The sequence below is a fragment of the Lycium barbarum genome, chromosome 10, assembly GCF_019175385.1.
Source record: "Lycium barbarum isolate Lr01 chromosome 10, ASM1917538v2, whole genome shotgun sequence".
Lineage (NCBI taxonomy): Eukaryota > Viridiplantae > Streptophyta > Magnoliopsida > Solanales > Solanaceae > Lycium > Lycium barbarum.
In genome coordinates this window covers 121,611,804-121,630,211 of record NC_083346.1, presented here as the reverse complement: position 1 = coordinate 121,630,211, position 18,408 = coordinate 121,611,804, and the positions used below count along the sequence as shown (strand labels likewise).

General features: G+C 35.3%; 3 protein-coding genes and 1 long non-coding RNA gene across 4 annotated transcripts; 2 read left to right on the top strand and 2 right to left on the bottom strand.

The window, feature by feature from the left end:
• Positions 1–8,188: 8,188 nt before the first annotated feature.
• On the top strand, positions 8,189–10,754 carry LOC132613429 (protein ACCELERATED CELL DEATH 6-like). The gene is made up of 3 exons (XM_060327451.1): positions 8,189–8,789; positions 9,597–10,087; positions 10,278–10,754. The coding sequence occupies exons 1-3, from the start codon at positions 8,189–8,191 to the stop codon at positions 10,752–10,754; spliced, it is 1,569 nt and encodes a 522-aa protein (XP_060183434.1).
• A 2,577-nt stretch (positions 10,755–13,331) lies between these two features.
• Positions 13,332–14,882, bottom strand: LOC132613428 (protein FAR1-RELATED SEQUENCE 1-like). Its single transcript, XM_060327450.1, has 4 exons — positions 13,932–14,882; positions 13,619–13,753; positions 13,473–13,535; positions 13,332–13,388 (listed from the first exon to the last, which is right to left on the bottom strand). Exons 1-4 carry the CDS (start codon positions 14,880–14,882, stop codon positions 13,332–13,334), a joined length of 1,206 nt encoding a protein of 401 aa, XP_060183433.1.
• A 90-nt stretch (positions 14,883–14,972) lies between these two features.
• Positions 14,973–16,230, bottom strand: LOC132613427 (protein FAR1-RELATED SEQUENCE 5-like). Its single transcript, XM_060327449.1, has 2 exons — positions 15,639–16,230; positions 14,973–15,529 (listed from the first exon to the last, which is right to left on the bottom strand). Exons 1-2 carry the CDS (start codon positions 16,228–16,230, stop codon positions 14,973–14,975), a joined length of 1,149 nt encoding a protein of 382 aa, XP_060183432.1.
• Positions 16,231–16,980: 750 nt separating this feature from the next.
• Positions 16,981–17,901, top strand: LOC132613738 (uncharacterized). Its single transcript, XR_009572070.1, has 3 exons — positions 16,981–17,155; positions 17,376–17,411; positions 17,613–17,901. It is a non-coding gene; the product is annotated as an uncharacterized LOC132613738 (long non-coding RNA).
• The last annotated feature ends 507 nt before the right edge of the window (positions 17,902–18,408 follow it).

Below are 18,408 nucleotides of genomic sequence, written 5' to 3'. Positions count from 1 at the left end.
TTTAGCCCAACACCGAATGTGGACGAAGACGAGTCCCCTTGGACTCGTATGTGATGGTCATGCATAAAAATGAAAGAAAAATGATTAGTACGTAATCAATAAATAAGGCTAAACATATATAATGTAAGTTCAAAACAGACCAGTGGATTATGTATATACTATGTATATTGAGTATACTTCGTATATACACATTCATAAGGATACTTAAAAGGTTAATATCGGAAAGCTTTTGCCCCCGTCTTCCCGATGTTGCATAAGTTCCAAGGAATTTCATGAATCATAGGCATGGCTAACACCGGGGAAGGTTCAAGCTTAATCCATAATGACCAATCTAATCTCCTCATCAACGTTCTTAAACAAAAGTATACCAACAATATACGCACATATACATAATTCACACTTGTAAAATACAAGCATGCAGCCTTTAGACATAGGCAGAATCAAACAGTGTAATATTTATTGTACTTAGGCCAGTATAGAGTTCAGACAAACAGAAAGCACAGAAATAGTAGTCACGACATCAAATAAAAAAACAGAAAAAACAAAGCTTAATCCAGTAGGTTAGGCAAAATTCAATAATCGAATGACATGAAGAGATCCACATAAGAACAAAAGCAAGTTCGAACTCGGGGGGAAGGGGGGGCTTAGATTGCAGGCAAGGTTTTGATATGGAAGAAAGAGGCAATGTCACAAATGATATTTTTATCCTCTTAAGAGACCATGCATGCATAAGGATGGATGATATATCAAGTTTATACTTGATATACAAGCCTACAACATACTAAAAGCATGTGAAGACAGTATACTTTGTATACCCTGATATATCCCTATGTGTATAACATCTTAATCAAGCAGAAAAGATTAAAATTCCAATTCAGACCAATATTTACTAAGGATGATACACATTATTACAAATCAGATCTCACCTAGTTCATTTCAGATTTGAGAGAAACTCAACTATCACAGTGAAAACTTCCATTTTTTGACAGCATATGCGAAACAAGTGTTAATTCAGAAAAGATTCATTCTATCTTTCCTTTTATTCTTTCATTATTTCAGTGACAATATGAAGTATTTCAAAGAAAGAATGAGGTGACCATAGACAGACATCAGATGAGCATACAAAGGTGTTGGCCACTCACCAGATCAATCAGTCTATCATTGACTTAGATATAAGTTTTATAGTTTTGGAAAAATAGGGCCATGATGATATCACACATAAGGGCTAGTTATTTTTCAAAATCAGCTAAGTAGGACTGAGTATTAAAGAAGCAATATTCTTCAGGTTTAATGGCATTTTATATCATCAGTTGCATAATACTACAGAGGCAGCACTGAGGTTAAGCAACTATCACAAAGACGCCTATCACATTATATCAGGATCAAAGGGTCATAGGTGACCTTATGCACATCTGAACAAGACACCAGGATGCTTTAAATACTACAGGGGTCAAACTGAAAAACTTAACAAAGCTAATGATGCTTATTACAAACCAGTGGGATCCTGAGCCAAACTCAAACATTTTCATAAGCAAGGGATCAAATTTCAGCAGTCTATGAGGTCACCAACCAATGACCATTTGAACTATGTATCATGCTGTAAAGTATTCTAGACCAGAACCAGGCATGGCATTCATCATATGACATAACAATATTCAGATTGCCCATATTTAGATGATATTGCAAGGACTTAACAATACACAATATTGAAAAAAAAAAAAACACTAATGACAATAAAGCAGGTATTAGAACAGCTCAGGACTTGCCTAAGACTCAGCAAATCAAACAACAAGGTCACAAAAATGAACTGGACAGCTAGTACTATCTCAGCCAGACAGGGCTCTCACGTTCAAGTAAAGCACAAAGATGTCGAAACTTGTCTCATATATCACGCTTCGAGATGTACCTAATCCTTTAGCGATCTTCCCTGTTACCTCTTCCTATTTACTTTCTCTTTCATTCTTCGGCTTTGCATTTCAATCATATCTCAATATTCTTACTCTATTCAACGCACATATTTCGTACCATTGCTTACCTTTGTTCGGATTCATTCGATTTGCTGAGTTCTCAACTTATAACTGAACTTATCATCAAAATACATATTTAATCAATTCCTCTATCATATAAACACTGAATTACTTTCACAACAATCAATTCATCATCATAGTATTACATATTTCGATAACGTAGCCTCAACGAAGGGGCTTACCTTCGTAGCTTTCAACGTCATCAGTCACTTTCTTCTATCGTTACCATTCTTCTGCTGCAATCAGGGGTTAGTATGAGGAATCTCATTTCCGATGGCTTAGCTCTATCGCACGATTCTCATGAAGAAAGAAGGTCATTCATTCCTAAAATGTCCGCAGCTTCTCGTTTATAAGTGTGGCGCGCAACACACCCATAACCAAGACTCTACTAGACACGGCTCGTAGACACACCCTAGGACTGAACTTCTCTGATACCACTTTTGTCACGACCCGACTAGGGGACCGCGACGGGCACCCGGTGCTAGCCCACCCGAGCACCCCTTTAGCTTACACTTATGTTTACATCTTGGCGAGCCACATAATTAAACATGCATTTCCAGTCATTCGTCAAACTAGTCCCATTGAACGACATTTCCATTATATCATAATTGACATTTATACCACATCAACGTACATAGGCCAACATGGCCGACAAAATGATATACACACATAGACCGACAAGTCCAGACATATCTAAACATGTACACGTGACTACTAGCCTCTAAGAGAGTATGACATAACACATGAGCGGGATAGGACCCCGCTATGCCCATAACTATATACACAAAAGAATAGATACCCAAAAGCTAAGGCTCCGGAAGGAATGGAGCTCTGCGATGTAACCTTTGAATAAGCAGCTATGGATCAAGTCTGTCTCCCTGTACACCTGCGGGCATGACGCAGCGTCCACAAACAAAAGGACGTCAGTACGAAGAATGTACTGAGTATGTAAAGCATGATCAACATCAATATGAAAGCATAATGAACAACATATGAAATAGCATGGGAAGGGAGACAATAATATCATCGTCATAACACTTACTTGCTTTTCATAGGGACTTTCCATTTTTATTGCGTATCCGCGTACATACATCCATATCCGTACTTAATTACTCTCATAATCATCTACATCTCATATTCGCAACATATTCGTACTCTTAATGATGTCATATACATAACATATACATATATATACATAGATACATAGCGTGCCCGACCATGAAGGTTCGGTGTTTTATACATACTTGGCCAACCAAGGCTCAAGGTTATATCTACCTGGCCCTACCAAGGCATCAGGGTTATCCGTACCATCTGTAGTCGTGCGCGCGCGTTACGTAATCATATATATTCATATACATATATTCTACCCGGCGTTATAAACTCGGGGTTTCATTATAGCCCTTCATAGGCACACATAAGTATAACAGCCCATAGGCACCTTTAGCATCATTATTATTGTCATCATTACTATCATCACCATTATCGCTATGTCTATATCATAGGCTTACTCATCATATAGGGTGCGTAGTACAATCGTGGTACATATCAAGGATCTTGAGCTTATGAGCTCGGAACATCAATCATTCGAAGACAACATACTCATATGGAGTGTTTAGGAGTTTGGCCAAAGAACCATGCCTTATGAAAGAAGGGTTAGCCTTACATACCTTTTTGTCGGACTAGTCTACACTTGTGCGTACTCCTCCGATGCTTACGTTTCTACCTTCATTAAGGGTATACTATCATTAGCATTGATAATTAGCACACATGGGTAAAGCTAGAGAAAATGGGGTAGCGTCTCCTTTATTTATACGACATTTTCCCATCTCGTAATTCAACTCCCAAACGTCAACATTACATTTACAATGTCATAACAATAGCCATTAATCATCCACGTTATCTAGATTCTCTCAATTTGCTTCTAATTCACCCATATTCATGGTCATAACACCCAACTTCGTCCATTCGTCTAAAGAGTCTAGTTCATGATCTTAATACCATTTATAACACATTCATATCTCAACACAACAACATTCATAATTCAATTCAAACTATTTCTCAAACGTCACTATTCATCATTTATGACCTACTTGACCATATTTTCTACAATCCATGTATTTCAACTCTTCAATACCTTAAACATCATGTAAAAATCATGAATCTTACCTTAGAAGTTGTAGGAACAAGCTTTGGTTGATAATACTCCACTTTGAGCAAAACCCTAGCTTTCCTTCATTTGGTTTTCTTGACTTGGATGATCTGGATGGTTTCCTTACTCTTGATTCACTTTGTTTAATGTTGTTGAACCTCAAATATCCTTAAACACTTGTATAATAAAAGTAGAGAGAGGTTTTTAAAGAGAAGTGGTGTAGTGTAGAAATGAAATAAAACAAGTCTTGGTCCCCTTATTTAATGACTTGGAAAATCTGTGTTGAAGTGAACAGTGGTCGTCCATCGTGGTTTACGGCCTGTCCTCCAATTTACGGACCATCCATCATGGGCGTATTTAACCATTTCAATGACCAGAAACCCAGGCTGCAACTATGGTGGTTTACGACCAGCGTTTACGGGTCGTAAATCACTTTACGGTCCATATTCCAGGTCGTATTATATCATTCCTCGTCTGGCAGAAAGTTGAAGTCCTTGCATGCCAATTTACGACTGCCAGTTTACGGTCCGTATTGTAGTTTACGACCACTGGACAGATTGTAATTCTGTAACTTTTCTCATTTCTTAGACTTTTCATTCTACTCGTTCCCATCCATGCACATGCATTGCTAATCTCATACTTGCCTTATCTTAGCTAACTTTCTCGTCCTACGTCGGGTGCCTTTGAAATCTCGCTTACGGTCATCAACGTCGTTTCTTACTCAAGGAACATCATACACTAGTTCATTCGCTTACGTACCAACGGAAAATTTTCTAAGGTGTAACAAATGGGTAGTATTAGCATATCAGATTCAAAGCAAACACCTTGCATTTTCCATTCTACCTTTTTGCACACATATGAACTTGGGGATTTACTACCATCAGCTATGGACACATTAAAAGGGGTTATAGCTGTCAAACTGCACCGCAGCCTTTTAGCAGTGTTGTAGTCTAGGAAGTTATGAGTGCTTCCAGTGTCAATCAAGACTTTAATGGCCTTTCCCCTTACAGATACTGTTACCCTCATGGTTCTAAAATCATGAGTACCAGTCATGGCATGCATGGATACATGAGGTAAGATAGCTCCCTCAGAGTTTGTTTCTAATCCTTGAGCCATGACAGCCAATAAGTTACCTGGATCCATCATCACCTCATCTCCTCCTTCATTTGATTCCTCATAATCCTCCACTTCCATTGAGAATAACTATCTCTTCTTCTTGCATATATGGCCGAATGAGTATTTCTCATCACAGTTGTAACACAGACCTTTACTCCTCCTTTCTTCCATCTCAGCAGTAGTAAGTAGTTTTGGATTTCTAAAAGTTGGTTTGGGATTGTTAGTATTGTTAGTGTTTTGGGTAGTGGTGTGTATTGGTCTAGGGACATGGGTTGATTTAGGAGGGTTATATGGCTTGGAGTAAGGTTGATTATGAGGTTGAAAAGATGGTGTAAATCTATTGGTATTTTTGGAGGTTGACAGATTAAAATTTTGGAAGAAAACTTGTTGTTGAATGTCTAGTGTCTGTTCTTGGATCCTTGCCAAGCTAATGGCCTTAGCCAATCTCCTTGGCCCTAACATCTTAACTGTCATCCCAATTTCAGGTTTCAACCCTCTCACAAAGCAACTAACTATATAATCTTCAGAAAGATCAACTCTAGTAAGTAATTCATCAAATATATCTACATACTCCTGAACAGAATTTACTTGTCTTAAATCCTTGAAGTCTCCCATGGGATCATCAAAAAGTTCAGTACCAAACCTAGAGTACAGGCACTTGATGTACTCTCCCCATCTTGGCCAATCCCTTGTTAGCCTTTGTTTCATATATGCTTGATGCCACTGTAATGCCTTGCCTTCCAACCTACAGGAAGCAATCTTTACCTTTGCATTTCACTTACTTCAAAGAACTGCTCACACTTGTATAACCATTCTTTCAACTCAGTTCCATCAAAACTTGGGAATTCCATCTGGTATCTATGGTTTGTGAGTTGATCTCTAAGTACAGCTTGCCCTCTATACTCAGCCTCATTGATTTCCACATCAGGTCTTCTGTTTGCTATATAGTTGTCTTCCTCCTGTACTCCATTCCTCTCAACTTCAATTTGAGTTGGGACATTTTTGTTTCCCACTAACAACCTCTTGATTTCCTCCATTTCTTGTGCCATCTTAGTGTCTACAGCTTGTTGCATTTCTGCAACAGAACTGACAACTCCTTCTATTGAGCCTTTCAAAGAATCAACTTCCCTTCTCAGTTCTTGCATTCGAGTGTTGTGGTCTCCCATTTTGCAGATCAGAAGATCGAGGCTCTGATACCAATGATGTGAACTGAAATTTTACACAACTAGATAACAATTTGAATGATCCTAAAGAGGGGGAATTAATCCCTCTTGAACAGATTCACTCTAGAGCAATTGGAAAAATAGGAAGAGAATGAGAATGGACTAGAATTGAGTTATTCTTTCATTGATCGTCAAAAACATCCTTACACAATGGAGAAGTAGATCTATATAGTTGAGTTAGGTACCAAATGCAGTTACAGACTTGTAACTGATTTTTGGATCTGTAACTAACTACTTCTAACTGATTTTAACTGATTTGTCCAGCTAAGCTACATCCATTAGTCCTAACTGACAGCTAAGCTACATTAATTAGTTCTAACTGTTCTAACTAATTTGTCCAGCTAAGCTAATTACACTACTACAATTTGAGCTCATAACAGTGAAAAGAACAAACAGGAAAGAGGAAGAAGAAGAATCCACCGGGAGAGAGAAAAAAAGCAACAGAGATGAGCGGAATATAAGCCCAAAAAGAGAGTGAAACAGGAGACCAAAAGGTGCCCACACTCACCTTTCGATATCACCTTTCTATATATATGGGGACCACATTTTTTTTTAAAATATTTTAAGTATGTTGGTTTACAATAATTTCATTTGCTTCCACTAATGGGTTAATATGCATGTGGTAATAAATCCATCATTATTGATTTAATTGTTTGATTTTCTAAGCACTTTTGTATTTTAAGTATGTTGTTGTACAATAATTCCATTTGCTCCCTCTAATGGGTTGATACGCATGTGGTAATGAATCCATCAGGCTATATGGGCCCATAATTTTTTTTCAAAAATTGGAAAACGTATATATATATATAAGTATTTTAAGTATGTTGTTGTACAATAATTTCATTTGCTTCCACTAATGGGTTGATACGCATGTGACAATAAATCCATCATTATTGATTTATTGTTTGATTTTCTAAGCATTTTTGTATTTTAAGTATGTTGTTGTACAATAATTTCATTTGCTCTCTCTAATGGATTGATACGCATATGACAATGAATCCATCATTATTGATTTAATTGTTTGATTTTCTAAGCACTTTTTTTTAACATTGTTTGTTTTTTTCATATGGGATTCACTTTTTTTTTTTTTAATATTACTTGATTTTGTTAATATGGGATCCATTTTTTTTTAATTTTTTTTTATTTTTATTACTGGTTGGTGTTTAATATGGGGACCACAATTTAAAAAAAAATATTAGTAGTTGTTTAAAATATGTGGGCCACAATTTTTTTAAAAAAATATTAATAATTGTTTTTAAATATTAATAGTTATTTAAAATATGATGGTTCTATAAATTAAGTCAGTGTCTAAGGAAAAACTAATTAGTAAGAAATTTGATTGAAAAATAAATGCCTGCATATCTAAATTATGCAAACATATTAATGATTATGTTAGGGAAGTGAGGAAGTTTTTCTAACCAGAATTCTAGATCTAAAAAAGTCCAAACTAATCGTGTGGTTTATTTCTTCTCTTCTCTAGACGACAAAAAAAACGTACTACGGACGACCAGTCACGCCTCACCTTTAGATATCACTTTTCTAAATAGTAGTACAGTAATATAAAATATCCCTGCAAGAACTTGAGAAAGAAGAATTCCAATATTTATTGTCACTTCCATTTTCTTTAAAGTTTGTCAATAATTAAACTCCACTTTAGGTCTACAAGTATGCCAATGGACGGACGGCTATACAGAGCAGCTCAAAGTGGTGATATGAAGGTCTTAAGAGAATACAAGGACCAGCTCACCACACAGTTAACTCCATATAAGAACACGGTTCTTCATATTGCAGCTGATTGCACTAATATCTCTTGCAAAGACGCCGGGAAATTTCTTGCTATAGTTAGACAAGACCTGTTATTCTGCTTAAACTCTAATGGGGATACTTGTATTCATGTGGCAGCTAGGAAAAGCCATTTCACTCTCATCGAAGCCCTTATTGGCTACATGAAACAAAATTGTCCAGCTGGGCTCGAAGGTGGTATTGAATCAATCCATGAGCTCCTGAGGATTCCCAACAACAAAGGAAACATGGCCTTGCATGAAGCTGTGATGAACCGGAATCACCGGGTGGTGGAAATGTTGGTTAGAGAAGATGCTGACTTCACACATCCGCCCAACAAAGCTTCGAAAAGTCCACTATTTCTGGCTATGGAGAAGAAAGACAAAGTTTCTGCTGAATTGATCTTGAGCATCTCCAGGTCACCATCTTATGCAGGCCCTTACGGCACTACGGCGCTACATGCAGCTGCATTAATCCGATATTGGGTTTATGGTATTTCCCACTTCTTACTTTGTATTGGAAATCTCAACTATGAGTTAACTAAAACCCATTCACGGTGTAAAATTATTGTATATTGTCAAATTATTTTATCTTATTGTTTCAGGTAATCTGTCTTATTTTAAAGATTATAAATCCTATATTTTATGAAAAGTTACTTGTATATATTTTTTGGTTGATCTGAAAATATAAAAATTATTTTACCTTGTCGATATGGGTTAAACATTTTTTGTTTATCCTATTTATATCATCACAAGATATGCACGATATATAGATTACACTATATACAGTAGTAGAGAAACTGGGCTACGCATCTAATGGGGAAAACTACAAAAGATTTTATATATACTCACTTCCATTTACCTTTTGCATTTGATCATGACTCAAGAGCATTAAAACTTGGGTAATTATGCAAATACTAGTTGATGTAGAATCCTTACGTTTTTAAAGAAAAAAAGGTACTCCTATTATGTAACACTAGTATTATCCTTTTCTACCGTTATTCAAATTTTTAATTTTAATTCAGATTTGTTTTACCAGAGATCTAGGGTTGAAGGTCCACTTATTATTATAATTATTTGTATTGGAACAAGTAAATTTAATTTCGTATTTGATATAGCGTATCATTTTAATGTCAAGAAGTAATAATTGGAGTTGTGGTTAGCCCTGTTTGTTCAAGTACTTAAGCAAAAAAGTTTCTTTGGTCTCCTCTTAATATATACAGTGTGTGTGTTTTTAATTATTTATTCTTTCACATTGGCTCGAGTGAGCTTAGCTAATTCGGACTATTCCTTCGGGCAGATTGCTTGGAAATGATAATACCAGCAGGATGCTTGGAAATGATACTAGGAAAGAACTCAGCAAGATGCTTGGAAATGATACTAGGAAAGAACCCAAGTTTGATAAATCAAGTAGATGATGAAGGATGGAGTCCTCTCCATTTCGCTGCATTCTTAGGGTCTCGAGTGACAGTGAGGGTATTATTAAAGAAAGATAAACAGATGGCATATGAAACCATAAAAGAAGACAATAAAACACCCCTCCATTTGGCAGCCTCTAATTTTAATTTTGGTGCTTTGATAGAGATTATTAAGCAGTGTCCGGATTCTAATGAGGCGGCCACAAGTCAAGGCCATAATGCTTTTCGCCTTGCAGGGCCAATATGCGTTGTGCCACTAGGGTGTTTTTGTTATGCTTGTGGCTATCGCACGGTGGATTATGCTGAACAGTCGAGTGACCCAAGCGTTGTCATACATCACCCTTACTTGGAGCAAGCAGGTCTATGGTGGCGGGTAACATTATTTAATACCATATTGCAATACTCTTTCTTTCCTTTTAGTAGAAGAGAAAAAAAAAAAATTAACTGTGCAAAATAAAAAATGAAAGTTTTAACAAGAGGAATAATTAATTAGGATTTTTTTTTGAACCTATGCAGTAGTTGGAGAAGTGATTAATAGAAAACGTTTATTATGTTTTATTCAGGGGAAAGAAGTAAACAATGAACTCGCGGAAGACAGACTCTCCTGGAAAGAAAGAGTAAACGCACATTTGCTAGTGGCTACACTCATAACAGCAATTGCTTTCACGGCTGGCTTCACCATTCCTGGTGGATATGATGATGACGAGGGTCCAAGTAAAGGCATGGCAATCTTAGCGAGGAAAACAGCCTTCAAAGTGTTCGTGGTAGCTGATACACTTGCCCTGATATCTTCTACGTTTGCAGTACTTCTGCACTTCAATGCAACCCTTAAGCGAGGGACTATGAAGTGTGATAGTTACTTTTGGGCTGCAATATTCATCATAATTGCTACGCTAGCAATGATGATAGCATTTACGACTGGCTTGTATGTTGTGCTGCCTTTCAAAGACCTAGCCATAGGTGTCTGTGTCGTGTGCTCTGTGTCACTTTTCGGTTTTGCGTTTGTATTCGACATGCAAGGGTTCTTATACTATTACTAGAAATCTTAAAATACGAGGATGGTAGACAAAAAAAAAAAATAAGAGTGGAGAGATATAATAGAAACATATGTATGTTGCAGACTAAAAGTACTAAATGTGGATGGACCACCAATGACCAATAACACATTTTCATATTGTACGCTAACCTGTTTGAACTTGCAAATACAGTCGAGAGTTAAATTTAGTGACCACATTAAAAAGAATTAAACCAAAAAATAAATAGATTGAATTTAATCGAGCTGTCTCTTGTAAAATTATTGTTTGGGACCACCAATCCCCAATTGACCTATTAAAAAGGTCGAAGTCATAAATGGACCTGTGAACTTATCCTGATTTTTCATTTAGACCCCTTAACTGAAACGTTGACCATCTCGACCCTCGAACATAAGATAAAGTGTGTCATTTGAACCCCTCGTGCCAGCTAGGCACACGTGTGCAGTCCACTTGCAGTGACATGAAAAAACAGACCAATGACATGGAAAAATAAACCAGTGACATGTAAGCCATGTCAACAAAAAAAAATAATTTAAGAAAAAATAATTTTAAAATATATTTAAATAATTTTAAAAAATCTAAAAAACCCAACCCATCCTCTCCGATAGCCCACTTCACCGCCGCCACTGTTGCTGCTGCTTCCGCCACCATCGCTTCAAAATCTATTTAAATAATTAAAACCATTTTTTGTCGGAAATTTATTTAAATAGATTTTGAAGTGGAGTAGCAGCGGAGGCGACGACGGCAATGGTGATGGCGGAGGTAGTGGTGGCGGCGAAGTGGGCTATTGGAGAGGATGGGTTGGGTTTTTCAATTTTTTTAATTATTTAAATAGATTTTAAAATAGAGTTTTTGTTAAAATTAATTTTTAATGATTAAAAATTTTTAAAAAAGAAAAAAATTAGTAACTCACGCTCTGTTTAAAGCAATGCATTGCACGCCTGTGCCCAGCTGGCACGAGGGGTTCAAATGACACATTTTATCTTATGTTCAAGGATTCAGATGGTCAACGTTTCAATTAAAGGGTCTAAATGAAAATCAGGACAAATTAAGGGTCCGTCTATTACTTTGGCCAAAAGCTTGTGCATGAAACATTTGTTCCCCTTCTTTTTGTCGGCAAAACATTTATTCCTCTTTCCTTCTTTTACCGCAAAAAGATTTTAAAATACTAAGACACCCGAACTTGTGCTGATAAATTCAACATCTAATACAAAGAGAACCAATTATATAGTGCCACTTGGAAAATGCAAAAAATGTCTTTTAATTTCGTATGGCTAGACTGCTAGTAAAGTTATTTTGATTTGTATTATAAAAAATGATCTTGCATTAGTTTACATTAGTATTGTATTTAGTAATATTTTTATTTGCATTTCTAGTTTCTTTGGGGGAAAAAGAAAAAAGAGAACCAATTATATAGTGCCACTTGGCAAGAGTCCTCCTTATGGTTGGATTTTTTTTGTTATATATATATATATATATATATATATATATATATAGTTTAATAGAAAAGTTTCTTTTTCATTTGGATCCAAACTTGGGATAAAGATCCAGTCCAGTAGAAGGTTGGTCATGTAATGTTCAATGGCCCTATAGATTAATGACATGTGTACCATTAAAAAATACATGGTGGAGATCCATTTTAACTCAAAAGAATAGTAAAATACACTAACGTTTGCCGTTTGTGTGTACACCCACGTTTCTTACCTTTTAAACTGCAAATATGTTCCTTATTTTAAACTGGAAACTAAAGGAAAGTGCACCAAGCAGTTATTATGTATACTTGGGAATCCTTCATCGTCTCCTTAAAGGATTCCATGGGAATGATCTTCTCTTAATTATCTTTTTGAAAAGAAATTTATAATAGCACGTTAAAATACAAATACAAGTATTAATCTTTTCTCGGTACTTGGTGTCAAATATTGTCAAATTTCTTACCAATAATTTTTCCTTAATCAATGGATACCTCATTTAGAGAAAGAAAAACTAATGAATTATCTCATAGTAATATAGTACTCAACGCTATTTATTTTTTTAACTAATCCACCTCCACGATTGGAGTGTCACGGGTATGATTTTGGCTAGCTATTGTAATATCAAAATTAGATTTTACGAAACCATCCCATCGTCTCGATTTCTCTTTTGTATCGGTACAATTTGATATTATCTTTAAACTATAATATAAGAGTCACAAATAGAAGTTGGAAAACACAATATCACGATATACAGTTCGGTTCAATCGGTTCTTAAAAACCGTTGACACCCCTACTCCACAAAATATTTGGCATCTCACAAGATTGCGAACGCTCCAAATGACTTATACTTAGGCTATAAAAGGTTCAAATCTAAAATATAAAACAAAATTAAAGTTTCATATTTTTGCAATGCTGCAAGTATGTTACTGAGGATTCACAATATCCTTCTCTTTCTGTCACCCTTTTTGCAAGTATTGGTGAAAGTAAGAATACCATTCTTTATCCATCCAATTAAATTGAGTATAAACGATACTCAAGTTGATTAAATGTACATAACATTCAATCTATAGAGTGCCAAAAAAAAAGTCAACGCGAACAAAATTAGCATAGATCATAATGTATTGTTATCTTGAAACTTTTGTGATCCTCGACTCTCAAAAAGGTTTGCCTGCAAAATGTAGACAATTTTAAAATATTAATAGCTAAATGTGTACTTTAAAAAATAAAAGTAAAAACTTCATCCAATATGAACCTGATCATGAGGAACTGAATAAGACCTTTGTGAATGTGCATCAACATTAAAGCAAAGAGGTTCCTATGCAAATGACAAACATGAAGTTAATTGAAAATGAAATTATATATATGACTATTTTTTTACAAGCAGTTCATTACTATTACCGTAAGCATTTGAGTAAAGCTGGGATATTCCATCGAAAGAGAAAACACTGAATTATGGGATAAGCTAGCACACGCCATATTTTGAGAAGCACTTAAATCAGAATTCTCGAAAATGGTTCCCGTTGATATCGAATCCTACCAATTAATAAAAAAAAAATGTAACTGAGTAAACATTGCCAGAGTTGATACACACACACACACACACACACACATATATATATATATATATATATATATATATATATATATATATATATATATATATATATATATATGAGACATTCTAATCATTGAAAAATAAAATTTGATATACCTGATTGAAAATATTTGCATTATCAGATAGAGTTCTATCATCGGCTCTCGATCCTATCTGGTTAACGCGACTTGACTTGTTTCCTCGAGCTTTCTTGCTATTTGCGTTTGCCTCAAGACAACCTTTGGCCCTTTTTTTACGTCGCGTCCCATCTTTCTTTTTTAAGCCTTTGGCTTGTGTGAGGATATCTTTACTATTATTTGCTTCTGATATATCTTTTCCTGAACTGCTAGTACAAAGAGATGGAGCTGTCACCTTCATGATTTCTTTCAATTTTGAACTTAGCTCATTAGCACACGCTATTGCTTCCTTATAGCCATCATCTGTTTCAGAAGCTTTTGCCGCCAATCTAACAAATATAGGACAAAGAACTCTATAACGATTCATAGTGATCAACTTCGGATCCTTGATATCTATGTCTTGCCCATCAACTTCTTTAATATCTTCGGCTTTTGCATCTATTGTCCACCTTTTTAAAATGTACTCAGTTGGAATTCTACTAACTCCTCTTACCACATCGAGAATTCTTATTGTATGACAACACAGTATACCCATGGACTCAAACTTCAAGCAAGTACAAGATATATGGCCTATCTCTGTCACCTTAACAATATACTCTCGAGCATGCCCATGCTTGCTGACCTTATACATGATGGATAAATCGTTCTCCTCACATCTATTCACTTTCATTGACAAGGATTTCATATATTCATCTTGAAAATATGTGAAAATATGTGATGTATATACCTCTCTAGCATGAGCCAAAATAGGGACTTGTGCTTTTAATACCGGAAATCGTTGTGATGCATCGCAAGTATCTTGCAACTCATTATATCTCTTATCCTCAATTGCTCGATCGTAATGCTTAAAAAATTGCACGATATTGTAATCAGACTGCAAGTAATCCTTCAAATCACCATTCAAACTTTCACTCAATTGTGTGCTATTCATACCACCTGAAAAAAAATTCTTTCCGTATGCCGCAAATAATTTTTCTCTTAATGCATATATTCCTTGCAACCATTCATTTTCATGAAGGTTCTATTCATCAAGCATGCTATTCCAAGCATTTATAAATTCGTCCTCATCCACATACACGTAAATGCATCGTCTAAAATCACCACGAAAGGAAGCGTACCTTTTATAAATTTGATTGAGATGTTTAGTTGCATTTTGCTCCATGTGCCAGACGCACAACCTGTGATGAACTTCAGGCATCACGAGTGAGATAGCCTTACTTATAGCAGCATCTTGATCTGTAAAAATTGTTATCGGTTTTTTTCCGAACATCGCTTTGAAAAATGTCTCAAACAACCGCTGAAATGACTCTGAAGTCTCATCATACATTAAAGCACCTCCGAAAACAACCATTTTCCTATGATTGTTCAATCCAACGAAACTAGCCAAGGGTCGGTGCTCTCTATTCGTCTGGTAAGTGGTATCAAATGAGAGCACATCTCCAAAAGTCTCATAGTCTATTTTCATTTTTGAATCTGCCCAAAATATATTTGTGATCATGTCATCAACATCCAACTGTACCGCAGAAAAGAAAGATGGGTCGTCAATTCTCTTCTTCTCAAAGCATTCTAATAGCACTCCTGGACGAAACAAAAAAAAACATAGTTACCATTTTTCTAATATTAGAATCTGGTAGAATTAAGAAGTTATCATATATTTCTTAATAACATTGTGTGTAAGTTTATTTACCTGCTTCCCCTTGTCTCATAGCTTTTTGTCGTTTTGTTCGGAGGTAGTTCTTCTGATCTAACTTGGTGTAACCCAAATTTACTCTGCCACCAGCTTGAAGACTCATAAAATCAAATGTCGCTTTAGAAAATAATCCAGCATCCTCTGCTAAATCTATTTCATGAGCCTGAACTTCGTTTATCTTTCTGTGAGATGGCAACATATGAACCATTGTCGATGGAACAAGAGAATGATTATGTTCCAACTCAACTTTAGTAATACGGTACTTTCCCATTGACTGACGGGTAACAATAATATGAGCTTGACACCCTGTTCGAGTTTCTCTTCGGGATTTTTTAACTTGTTCTTTTTGTTTATCATTCCTACGAAAACCCTCCTTGTAACATGTAATCTTCCGTGACGTCACATAACCTAATTTCTTATTTGTATTGACATACTCTCTGCGAACACTAAAACCAACCCTTCTTGCATACTCATTGTAAAAATTAAGTGCATTCTCATCACTATCAAACTCAAGTCCAAGTTTCGGCTCATAATCTACTAGCCCGTGAGAGTTACCTTGTAAAATTTCTTCCGGAGTAGTTTCACACATGCTTTCCCCCAAATTCTCAATTATACTTCAAAAAAAGAAAATCAACACATTATTCAATTCCGAACAAGGAATCAACGTGATACTAGATCAACATCAAATAACCAAACTTTAAAATAAATAAAGGAATCAAAATTATACAAGATCAAACATTAACTAATATTAAAAGAGAAGAAGAGAGTAAAACCTTCTTTTCCAGAAGAATCACTGGAAACCTTGGATTTCTTAGGAAAAGATTAAAAGGTACTTGTAAAAGATGAATAATCTCATATCTTTTAGTGATATGTATTATCTTTCCAAATGGAAAGAGTTTTGGCGGGTCAAAAAGTCGGGCATAGATTCCCGCCATCTAACTTTTTTTTTTTTTTTGAGAAAATATTATTGTGCACTTTGCGGCTTTATTCTGCAGCTTAAAAGGTAAGAAACGTGTGGGTGTACACACAAACGGCAAACGTTAGTATATTTTACTATTTTTAATTATTTTAATATTCCTTTGAGTTAAAATGGATCTCCACCATGTATTTTTTAATGGTACACATGTCATTAATCTATAGGGCCATTGAACATTACATGACCAACTTCTACTGGACTGGATCTTTATCCCCAAACTTGCCCCCAAAAATTTAAAAATCCCAAAGCCCAAATCTTTCCCCCAAAATTTAATAACCCAACCAAATACTGATTACCTTGCCACGAAATAAAAACCTAGAACCCCAATTCCCTTTAACCTCCCCCAAACCCTTTACGTCAGAGGCTTGTCAGCACTACGGGCGTGGTGTAACTTCTTCCTTTTCTTATCCCTCTCTCCATTTTTCTCCTTGGATTTTATTCGTGTTATTATTTTTTTTGATTTACTACTTTTTTGTAGGTTTTATAAAGTGGAGTTCCGAATTGTATAATATGGTTATTACATTGGATCAAATATTTGGTAATCCTCTTTTTTAATCGTATCATGAATGTAGAAGTACTCTTATTTTAGGATCTTTTGACTTCTCGCCACATCTTAAAGCCATTCGTAAAACATTTGACTATTCCAAATTTCATCAAAATTATATTTGGCCTTTAATTGATTTTAGGTAAGCCTCAATTCTATTGTTCTTTGTTAAGCACCACATAATAACTTTACTCTTATGTGGTTGAAAAAATAGGTGGGCTTCTTGGAGTTTGTTTAAGATCTTACACAGGTATACATTTGAAGTTCCTATATTCTGGAAGACTTGAAGTTTCTCATTGTTTTTTCCTAGACTTTCTTAAGCTATAAATATTGTAACATTGTATGTGGTATCACTTGCTAGATAATTTTTATACAAGTTGCCTGCTAATTATTTTTTTAACCATGTTTTTCTAACTTCTAATATTAACCTCTATCTTTGGTTTGCTGTCAGATACCTCTTTGCCATTTTCGTCAGAGCTTGATATGCAAAAATTACAGTCAAGAAGAGAAGTCATGTGAAGAGGGTGTCGTCATAGTCCATAGAGAATCCAGTTGTTACTTTGTTTGAAGGCTCGCCCAGTGATCATCAATAAATTTGTGCAGTAACTTGTCAACATTAGAATTTATTTATAGTTGGAAGTCTTAGTTTGATAGGAGAAAAATTGTATTATTTGGGAACCATTATTTAATGATGTTATGATAGGACTATTAAAAGATATAGTATGTCGAGTGACTCTTTCGTTTTGATTCAAAATTCTTTGGTGTATGACTTGTATATCGAAATTGTACATAAGATTATGGTATTAGCTTAGAGTTTTTTTAGTTTACAAAAATGAAATAAAGAAGCTATTGATTAGAGATGATTTCCGACATTTCTTTCTATGTGTAGCAACGATTGGTATGATTTCCTGACATTTCTTTATATGTCGCAACTAAATTGAATTAAAACTCAAAACTTGTGACATTTAATAAAAGTCATAAATAAATGTCATTAATTGTTTTGTCGACATAAATTTAAATGTTGGAAAATTTATTGTGACATTTTTTAAAATGTCGTATATCAATTACCGACATTAATATAAACGTCGGAAATTCCAGACATTAATATTTACGACATTTGTAATAAGTGTCAAATAAATGTCGCTAAGTGATTTTGCGACATTTATGCCACTCAATGCGACACCTGTTGCTCTTGAATTCCTTTAAGTGCTATGATGCTAGTAATAATAATGGACTAAACATATTCC